The sequence below is a fragment of the Amblyomma mixtum genome, chromosome 1 (genome assembly GCF_055824585.1).
Source record: "Amblyomma mixtum isolate Tamu chromosome 1, ASM5582458v1, whole genome shotgun sequence".
Lineage (NCBI taxonomy): Eukaryota > Metazoa > Arthropoda > Arachnida > Ixodida > Ixodidae > Amblyomma > Amblyomma mixtum.
This window is the reverse complement of record NC_143012.1, coordinates 94,409,629-94,421,071: the sequence shown is the minus strand read 5'-3', so window position 1 is coordinate 94,421,071 and position 11,443 is coordinate 94,409,629. Positions and strand designations below refer to the sequence as shown.

Genomic DNA, 11,443 nt, shown 5'->3' with positions numbered 1-11,443 from the left:
CTCCTATTCAACATATATATTAATGACGTATGCAACATCAGTAACTTAGTTAAATACATCATATATGCTGACGACACCAGTCTATTTTTGTCCTCACCTGACATCAAAGAACTAACTAGCACCGCAAATACAGTTTTGTCTTCATTATCTGAGTGGTCATCTTTGAACTCATTAAAAATAAACAAACTAAAAACTAAAGCTTTATTGTTCCATCCGAAGGGGCAGCATATAGGCAGTGTGCCACCACTCTATTTCGACAACGCCCCCATTGAGTACGTGGAAACGTTCACATTACTCGGAGTGATAGTTACTGCTACTATGTCGTGGGACGCTCATGTAAGCAAAGTGTGCCTATCCCTTTCCAGATATATTGGGATAATTTCGCGTAATAAACATATTTTACCCGCCAAAACTAAGCTGAATCTGTACTATGCGTTCTTTTATTCTTACGTACCGTATTGCTTCCTTGTATGGGGACAAACCACAGCATCTAACATCCAGAAGCTTCTAGTACTGCAAAAAAGAATACTTCGCGTAATTGCTAATGTACCGTATGATGCTCCGACACGTCCTATCTACCAGCAATACAGAATGATACCCGTAACAAGAATGTTCGATTACAGGTTTGCATCCTTCTATAAAAAAATAATAGCCGAAGACGACACATTTCTTTCTAGCATTGTGACACTTACACCACATCGGACACCGTATATGACACGACAGCGTATCATCTATTCATTACCACGATGCAGAACAAACTATGGCTTTTCCACAGTAAAATACATTCTTCCCAAATACTTGAACACGCCCTTTTACGACATGTTGCTCAGCATGTCTGTCTCGGCTATTCGAAATGTGTTTGCAAGCTAGGTCCCACAGTATGCGTACCCATGTATAGAATTCTATTGCATCGAACCGTAAATGTTGTGTAAAACCTTTATTCTGTTGTGCGGAAATACTACTTGTCCATGCAAAATGAAAACAAAGTTTCCTTTCATGCATGTATTTAAAAAAAAAAGTTTCTTTTTATGCACGTATCTTAAAAAAAATGTTTCCTTTTATGCATATATTTACATGCCTTTTCTTTCCGTGTACCTTGCGTTGTTACCAGTGTATGAAGTAACCATCATAGTCGCTACCAAACTGCCTCTTTGTAGGGGTGGCGAGGCTTGTCAAGCGGTCGTAATGACTGCTTTTTTCTTGCCGCCCTCAGTTTTTGTAAAAAAAAGCTGAATTAAAGTGATTGATTGATTGATTGATTGATTGATTGATTGATTGATTGATTGATTGATTGATTGATTGATTGATTGATTGATTGATTGATTGATTGATTGATTGATTGATTGATTGATTGATTGATTGATTGATTGATTGATTGATTGATTGATTGATTGATTGATTGATTGATTGATTGATTGATTGACTGTTTTGTGTGAATGTCGTTTTTGCAATGGCTGATTTTCGTGAACAGCGTGCTTCGGTGAACGTCTGATTTTTTCTCGGAAAAAGGTGAATGTAAACTCTTCAAATATCAAGAAAGACGTACAAGGACGATGCTATGATGACAACTCAAGTGTTCCTGAATCGAATCCTGAATCAAAGCAACAATCATGCCAATGGAAAACTTCAAATTCACCTCGCCTCAAGAAAGCTTGTCAGGTGAAACCAAACCTCAAAACAATGCTGATTTGTTTTTTCCACGTGAGAGGAGTCGTCCATTGAGAATTTGTTCCGCAGGGTCAGACAGTTAGCCAGGCTTTCTACTTGGATGTTTTGAAAAGATTGGCAACAGTGTGCGGTGGAAGCGGCCAGATTTGTGGCGGTCGGGTGACTGGTTTTTCCATCATGGCAATGCCCCTGCTCACGCAGCCCTGTCTCTACGACAATTTTGGACCAAAAATGGCATGACCCCTATTCCTCAACTCTCATACTCCCCCGACCTTACGCCGTGCTACTTTCTTTGTTTCCTAGAATAAAAAAATAGGTGAATGGAAAGCGTTTCGCTGATGTTGCTGAGGTGAAGAAAGAAACGACGGAGGCACTGTCAAGCATCACAAAAGATGAATTTAAACAATGTTTTGAAAAATGGAATGAAAGATTCGACAAGCGTATCATTGCAAGTCGGGAATACTTTGAAGGAGACTGAAGGTCTGTGCTTAAAATGTGAACAAATAAGTTCAAACAAAAATAAGTCCGGTTTCTTTTGGGTACCCCCTCGTATAAGCTTATATAAACTGTATAATGTTATAGTGCTGGCAACTGCCCATATAAACTTGTACTTTCCAGGCAATAAAATCAGTTGCATGTTTGCATCAGTCCCGTCAATCTCTGTCCTGTGTGTGTCTTGTGTGATAACGCGAGATGTGGTCATTTTAAAGATATGAACCAACTCGCCCGGCAAGAAGTACTAAAATACGGAAATATCTTAGCCGATAATGATAGCTAAAAAGTTTAGATGTTATAAAGGGCACGCGCCAACTTTCAACAGTTAATCTCAGCACGTGAGTGAGTGAGTGAGTGAGTGAGTGAGTGAGTGAGTGAGTGAGTGAGTGAGTGAGTGAGTGAGTGAGTGAGTGAGTGAGTGAGTGAGTGAGTGAGTGAGTGAGTGAGTGAGTGAGTGAGTGAGTGAGTGAGTGAGTGAGTGAGTGAGTGAGTGAGTGAGTGAGTGAGTGAGTGAGTGAGTGAGTGAGTGAGTGAGTGAGTGAGTGAGTGAGTGAGTGAGTGAGTGAGTGAGTGAGTGAGTGAGTGAGTGAGTGAGTGAGTGAGTGAGTGAGTGAGTGAGTGAGTGAGTGAGTGAGTGAGTGAGTGAGTTTCAAATTTCGCCCCCCAATAAGTACTAAAGAAAGTGTTCGAAACTGGTAAAAAGCCTTAAGTCTCTTAATGTGCTATATGTTGATGTCAAGCTCATGAACAAGCCGTCCCTTCAGGCGAATGTTCTCAGCATTCTGCTCATTCCGCATAATGCCTATGCAGTCGGGGAATATCCAGGATATGCAATGCGTCACTCTTTTTGTAATATTCTGTGCACTGACTTATCTACATGCCTAGCAGAATGCACGTCCAGGAAACAAATTTTGTGGCACTTTTCTTGTTCCTCTTTGGGTAGATGCAGGCTTCCGGTGGGACAAGCCCTTCATCCTATTCCGACAATTGCTCCACCGTAGCAGCACTTCAGGCACACTTTGAACAAGCATTGCTGTAATTCTTGTCAAAACAAAACAATTGCTGCGGACGCAATTCATGTTGTGCGAACGATACCAGTGGCGTAAGGATCGTCGTATTAAGTGTTTGCACTTGTTGCCACTAGGGGGAAATCCGCTTAGCTCATAATTGCTGGCATTTCCTGGGCGCTTGGGATAAGCACTGTGGCGCTTGCATCATTCTAGCTAACTAAAGAGAGAAGAATAGTTTCCGCTGACTCATTAAAGTTTTGAGTGCCAGAGGTACTGCGACGATCCAATGCTCCGGCAGTAGCTGCGGTCAGAGACGCGGAGGCTTGCGTACGGGTGTGGGGACGTACATGGTCGGTCAAAAGTTCCCAGGCCACGGGGTCTACTGTTCTTCAGTATGTCCTGACAGTTAAGATACCGATGACGCTATCAAGGTAGTCAGATGTTATAACAATACTTCTTGTACCCATACAGATATACTGAGCTTTGTAGGTCTCGTAACTGCCTGACTATACTGCTCAAAAGCAGAACATGTGGTTTGGGAACTTTTGACTGACCCTGTACCGGCGGCCTACCAAAGACAGGGTTGATAGGCACTAGGGATATATAATGACAAGGGTAGAAAACTGAAAATTGATTTTGGGAGAAAGGAAATGACGCAGTATCTGTCTGACATATATATACGGACCCCTGAACCGCGCCGTAGGGGAAGGGAGCAAGGTGGGAGTGAGAGAAGAAAGAGAGGAAGAGGTGCCGTAGTGGAGGTCTCGGTAATAATTTCCACCCCCTGGGGATCTTTAACGTGCACTGACACTGACCAGTACACGGGCGCCTTTTGCGTTTCGCCTCCATCGAAACGCGACCTCCGCGGTCGGATTCGAACCCGGGTACTCCGGCTCGGTAGACGAGCACCTCAACCACTGAGGCACCGCGGCGGGTCACATTCTTGTTCTCCTGTCACGCCTAATGACACGTTTACTTTTCTTTGCGCCTCCTTCATGTGCAATGTACCTGAAATTTCTTAATAGTTAATTCTTTGATTCTGTTATCTGTTATCCCCCCCTTCCCTCTAAAATGCCTTAACAAGCGCTGCGCGTAAGAAATAAATAAATATGCCTCAGTACAGCATGGTAAGTGCCAGACTCTCCTCTGTACCAGTAGAAACCGCGCAGAAAGGCGTAGGGTACCATGCTATCTAGCTATAGTGGTGGAGCACCATACTGCGATTTATGCTTTCCTTTTCAGGGCATAACCTGTCATTAAAGACGCGTGTGAGAAACCAGCTGTGTCATAGCTGGTGTGGTATTCTCCCGTTGTCGCCTTTTGCGACATGTCGCCTTCGCTCTTCGCTCATCTCGAGCCGCTGTGACTGTGGCGTGACGACACGGATCCGCCTTCCTGCTACGTTATCGTGACGTCGCCCCAATTTACTACACTTAGTTGAACGGAATGCGCTGAAGCGAATCGCGCCGGCGACGGGCTAGGAAACTGATACTAGACGCCATGGATCCCACTCTCCTTGCCTGGCTTTTGAGCCGCGAAGAAGAGTGCCTTCTCCGCGCACATCGAGACCTGTTTGCCTTGCCCGACGAATCTTTTCGGCGGCATTACCGGCTGCCGAAGAGCACAGCTCTGTGGCAACCGTCTGCTGAGCCAGGCTGCTGCTTTCCATGCGAATTTACTTTGCATGTCGTACACAGACGACGAAGCAGACGTTGCCCTCTGTAATACGTATATTATGCTGCTCGAAATAAAAAATAATCATGTCTGCAATAATTAACAACTACTAATCAAATATATGAAACTACTGCTGCTAGTGAATCAGCAGTGGTAAATTGTCGCTTCTCAGAGTGAACGAAAGCACCGCAGACGAAAGTGCCGGCGGCGTTCTTCGTTTCTTCGAGCAACTGTACGCACTTTTTTAGGCCTCGCCCTAATGCGACATGTCGCAAAAGGCGACACCGGGAGAATACCACCCCTGGTGACTCCATTCTGCTTTGCGCGTCGCGCGTTTTCTTTTGGTGCTAAAGCACTCTTCAATCCTGAAAAGGGCGAGGTGTGTCTGAGGCCTCTCGGATAGCTGCAGAAATAAAATAAACATTCCTGCGACCGTGTATCGAACCCGCGGCGTAGCGAACAGATCAGCTTCGTAGGCCACTGGACCACTACGCCATCGCTGCTTCTTTTTTAGCATGGTGTTTTTTTAACATGATATTAACATGGTAACATGGTACTGCCGAGCACGATACGCATCTACCTCATTCTCTTGATCTTCTGCGTAGTGGGCGATGCGGACAACGCAGACGAGGCATCGCCACTTCATGGGCGTCACAGTATTAACACCATAGCGTTGAAGGCCGCGTTGTCAAGAAAATCCGGCGTCGGAGTCGGCGTTGTGAGCGAGAAATCACGAGCATTACTCTCGGAGGTGCTGCCCAGAGAACAACCTAGGAGTCAGGTGCGCCATCTAGGTCACGTGACCTTGTGGCGTCATCACAACCTTCCCTCCGGCAGTGAGCAGACTACCCACTATGGTAGATGGCAGTTAAATTAATGACTAGTCACTCGGGAAGAGCAATCTGGGCCGCAGAAGGCCCACCGCTGGGAGCACCTGCCATCGCAGGGCAGTGGCGCAGCCCATAACCGCTGCACCACTGCGCCAGGAGTGGTGTGAGGACACCCAGGGATCTAAGAATATAAAGTAGAGAATGACCTTCTGGATATACGGCATATACGGTATGTACGGCAATATGTATGCGGATGACAGTGCACTTATCTTTACTGGCAACTCACTTGAGTCAATAGAAAATCCTATAAACAATGAACTCCAACGTATCTCGACTTGGTTTCGTAATAATCATCTAACTTTAAACACTGAAAAAAACTAGATGTGTTATTTTTCGTTCAAAACAAAAGTGTATTGAATCAATTGATTTTTCTATATGTGTTGACAACAATATTATTGATAGTGTGTCTTCTTTTAAATATTTAGGGGTCATGTTTGACTGCCACTTGTCTTGGAATGAACAGGTGCACAATGTGTGTAAAAAGGTTGCGTACGGTTGTTTTACGTTGGCAAAGGCACGGCGGCACTTTCCACCTGCTATTCTTAGATCACTGTATGTTTCATTATGTCACAGTCATCTCAGTTATTGCAGCGAATCATGGGGAATCACATAGAAAACGTATTTATAACCATTGCTGAGACTACAAAAACGTGCCTTGAAAACTATGGGATTACTTTCTTCGTATAGTTCTAACAATAACATTCTTGACGCAATGCAAATCATGTAATTCACAACCTTACACGATTGCAAAATAGCTCTTATGGTTAGTAATATTATAAATACCAACTACCCCTTACCTCTTCGTGCATTCAGTATTCCCGTCCGCAGCACTAGACAAGCCAGCAATGGCAATTTTAATCTTCCTATTTGCCATAATGCGTACGGAGAAAGACGAATAGAATTTACAGGAGCGGAAATTTGGAACTCGTTGCCAATTGAAATAAAGCAAGCTAGGAATTTCAAACTGACATGCAAGAAACATTTTTTGGGAATCGAAGCAAGGCTACAAAGTTAGTTTTTCTTCAATATGTTTGTGATTGCTGACCTATATGTTATTTTGTATTGGACCGCAGACAAGCCTCACTGGCTATCGGTCCAAATATTTGTGCATACATTTTGTTTGTCTTACTCAATAAAGACTTCTTGATTCTGATTCTGAAATTGGCCTTCATGCTATCGCGTCATACCCTCAAGGCGCAGCTTTAATGTTCCCTAATTTTTTTTTTTATAATATCGCCCCCCAGACGCACCGGTGCTGGTGAGTATACATGTCTTAACACTGTATTAGGGGCCCTGGTATCTTTATTTCTTCCCCTGACTAATCTAGTGCCTGATTCTCCTCTACAAAAGCCGTAATCTCGTGGTTGCTCCTTTTTTTCTCGGTAAATTTATCAGAGCCACGCTGATTTCTCGCTCTCTGCATCCTGGAACCCAGTAAACACGAACATTGCGTCATGACGATATCTTTAAAGGGTCACTCTACTCACCGAGATGAGTGCATAAATAATGGCATATTCTGGTAGTTGGCACCCTATAACGTCAATAACGAGGAAACTGCGCCCGGTTTAGGCAGGAATTCATATTTTATTTCGGCGTTAAAAGTCGCGTAAAAATGCATGGTGGCGACCCCAAACGTTCATTTTGTTGAAGCAGGTGGTAGTCTCTTTTTGTAGAAGCATAAGTGAATATACTACGTACCGTTTGTATGCCCCAATGTCAGAGAAACGTACGTTTTGTTCTAGTAAACTGTAGAAGGCGTACCGCTCGCTTGTTCCGTAAAGGACATGAATATTTATTGTCATACGTACGCTAAAGGCAGGCACATTCCCACTTTTAGTTCAGCGTATGCTAGCAGAGACGCAAAAATAAACTCAGCCTATAGTCGCGCCATCTGGTTGTCAGGACGGGAACCATTGCTGTAAACAAGCCGACTCTCCACTTAAGCCTGGAAGCGGCAAAATCGTCACTCTAATTATTAAAATAAAGCAAATTTATCGCTTACACGTTTTTTTATAGGCGCGATGAGACGAAGCCAAAGATCGGCGCCCCATTTATGGCCAGTGATCGCACTGAAAAAGGTAGCAACAACGAGAACTCAGTCCGAAGCGATAGGCCCGGCTTCGAAGGGAGCCGCCATGTTTGTCGCCGCGTGGCGGAAATCCATATGGTTGCCAGGTGAGACTACCATCTCATACAGATGTGCTCCCACATCAATAAATTCTATTTTAAAATGTTCTACCGCACTTATTGGCACCACACCTGGCTAAACGGTAATTTGAGTAAAGAGCTATCGGTTGCCGCAAAGAAAATATGGCCGATAAAATTCAGTAGACTGACCCTTTAAGGAAAATAATAGTAGCACTTAATTCATGCCAACAGAAACGAAGTAAATTTAGACGTAAAAATAGCGTTTTGTGTCTCGTCCTTGTCTTTTCGTGGTTTGCATGCTCTGGCGCTATTTTCTTCAAATCAAGTATGCACCAACTCGCCCAAGAAGAAGTGTTAATTTTAGACGTATTTAGGGAGCATGCGAGCATCGGCAATTTCTTCCTTCTTAGACAAATGTGGCAAGCTGGTGTGCACATAAAACTGAGTCAACCCTGGAAAATATGGATTCACAATTTTTTCGGGCTTTGTTCATCGTAATCACCGAGCTGCCATATCTAGACTAGGCTAGTAATACGTTTTAGGAGAACCCCGCAAGGGGGAGTAATAAGGGAGTAATTACACATCAACCCAACCACAGCCATATATTTCAACAGAAATTGGTGCGGGGCTGGTTGGTCAATCATTCTCTGAAATTTAATGTAGCGCTTATAGGAAGACGACACCCAGTAAACCATAAAACGTCACATAGACATCAGCAAGATATTTACGCTGGACATTAGACACCTCCATTAGACATCCATTTTAGTACCGTTTACAAAAAATTTACGTACCTACAACATAAAAATTGGGGTCCAGTTCACGTTGTAAGTACGCACTACAGACATCACGCTCGACATTTATCACATATTTGTGAACATGTAAGTACGCCCGATCTACGTAGTCTAGACGTCTATATAAAGATAATATGACTATACATAGATCAATACCCAGGTGAAAATTTCTAACTGGTTCCAGTCCAACAGTTTTAAGGGACACATTTCCAGTTGCAACTGGAAATTTGTTCCTTAAACCAGTTGCGACTCGAACCAGCTGCAACACGAGATGCAACTGACACCTGTTACAATTCCAGATAGAACGGAGACCTACCGCAACCCAGCCACAGACTTCCCTATGGAGTCGTCGGGAAGTCCAAGCACTCCAGCTAGCTCAAATACAGTTGAGTAAGCGAGTACATGGCCATCACGGGAGCTCAAAATACTGCAGATGACTTCCGAGTGCGTCAGTGTTTTATTGCGCTCGGCCCTTTCACTGAATCTTCTCGCTGAGCATAATCGTCAGGTTTACAGCTGCGGTGGCATCAATACTCTTCTGCCGAGCCCAATAAGTCAGGGTTGCTGCAAAAGAAAGCATAATTGTTCACTTTTATAGGGGACAAGAGAATAGCACAGCAACCACAACAAACAAACCCAGTAATTTACGCCACTTCTACCGACGCAAGTCTATGAAGCGTCAAAGGTTGCCCTTGAGGCACTAAAAGTGAGTCGTGCTGAGCGGAGTGTGCTTGCACACGCACTTCGGCACACCATTCGAACGCATGCCCACATTTCGGTAGTAGAGGCCAGTTGCATACATCACCAGCCTTTGTTTCAATACACAGCGAGTTTGGCAAAACAGCCAAACGAGTGAGCGTAAAAATATAACGTGCCGATAAATGCGTTAGAATTTTTTCATTGCGAACGCAAGAATAGCATAAAATACACTTCAATGAGTAAACTGAGACTGAGTATACGCACCAGGAAAGGTCACGATTCCAGCCGGTGAAAACGACTTGTAGTCCTACTTCGTACTGACGGGTCCACTTCGCCGAGTAGAAAAAGCAAGCAAACTGTCTTGATTCAGCTGCATCAAGGAAAGAACGGTTGAACAATCTCGCCAGCAATAATAAGGGAATAATTAATTCTGTGTCGAGGTTCTTCAAACACAACGTTCCCATGGAACACGATGAGAAATCGCACATGACGTGCGCTCTATCACTGCCGCCATGGCTGAACCTAGCCTCGTGCAGAGTGTGCGAAACTGCCACATATTTTGTATCGTCTCTTTTTTGTACTTCGTAGCAGGCTTGCTGTGGCACGAAAAATAAGTTAATAATTTTTAAATTGTAGCATATTACTTTTTTTCACAGCTGCAATTGCCATGCGCAGTTTGCACTATTATTGATAAAATACGATACGAACCACAACGCGATGGCGGCGTAAACAATTCACCGTGCTTTCCCCGCCGCCGCCTGTCCGCGGCACAGAACAGGCATATGGGCAGCGCATGTAGCATGAAGGCAAGATAACCAATTATCATTAGGGTAACGGGCTGGATTCGGAGAGAATGCAAGCACAGCAGAGAGGATCAGGGCAGGTGGACAGATGAGGTTCGGAAGTTTGGTGGGATAAGGGGGCCGCCGCTGGCACAGGGTTAACTGGAGAAATTTTTGGCCTGCAGTGGACATGATTACAGTGTTGACATGATGATAAAAAGCGGGACTCAATAAGTTTTTTTTCTCAAGAAATATGAGGTCACACATTCAGCTACACCAACGCCTATGCTTTCCTCAGTTCAACATTCCAATGGTTAGTTCAAATCAAATCAAATCAAATCAAATCAAATTTATTCAAACATCCTGAGATGCTTAGGGGCACGGACAAAAAGCCAAAGGTGGCTTGACGAGGTCCGTGCCCCTTACAAGGCATACAGTGGAATACGCAGAATGTTTAAAATACAGGCAGTGAATTTGCAGAAAACGCAGAAAACGCAGCTGCCCACTAGGGAGAAACTAAAGGCAAACAAAACTTTAGGTGTCCGGATCATGAAAAAAAAAATGTAGTGCACAAAGATGGCTAAGTATAAAAAATGCACGGCACGAAAGTGAAGGGAAGAAAAAACGAGAACAAAATAACACACATCTCTGTAACTGTGCTTATTTCACAAACAAAAAGAAAGAGATTCACTTTATCTCCATGTACAATTCTTTTGATTACAGAAACATGCTGCGTAGATCCCTGAACGATTTGTTGAGGACGTCTCGGTTATCATCACCGGAGAGTTCGTTCAGGATAGCTGGCAGACGATATTTCAACATTTGTTTCCCATAATTTGTGCGGCATACATCAACTTTCCATTTTTCCGGATTTCGTGTACAATACACAGGATAGTTCGCAGCAAGTGCGGCTAGCACTGCTGAAGAATTGTCGTGTTTAATTTATTTCTGATTTGTAGTGACGGATTAGTCTATAGGAATATAAAGACTCTATACTGATTATGTTAAATTTCTTAAACAATTCGGCTGTGTGTGAATAACGGAGAGAATAACGGAGTTATCATTGCTAGCGCGATTAGCAGATTTTTTAGAAAAAATAACTCCCAAAAATTGAACTGAACCAATTTTTGTACTTTAAATAGTTGGATAAGTTGAATAAAACATGCTTGTTGTTGTTGTTGTTGTTGTTATGACTGAGAGAAGGATGAAAAGGAAATTGCACGGGCCTGCCAACTGGCTCGAGCCAAGCCACCACCGCTGCCACGCGCAGATAGAGGAGAGATAAA

General features: G+C 43.7%; 1 protein-coding gene across 1 annotated transcript; it reads left to right on the top strand.

The window, feature by feature from the left end:
- Positions 1–303: 303 nt before the first annotated feature.
- On the top strand, positions 304–870 carry LOC149367241 (uncharacterized). Its single transcript, XM_089566871.1, has one exon. It carries the CDS (start codon positions 319–321, stop codon positions 868–870), a length of 552 nt encoding a protein of 183 aa, XP_089422997.1. The 5' UTR covers positions 304–318.
- The last annotated feature ends 10,573 nt before the right edge of the window (positions 871–11,443 follow it).

What these genes read in the sequence shown, in the direction of transcription:
- LOC149367241 (XM_089566871.1), top strand. Translation starts at nt 319, where the DNA reads ATGTCGTGGGACGCTCATGTAAGCAAAGTGTGCCTATCCCTTTCCAGA.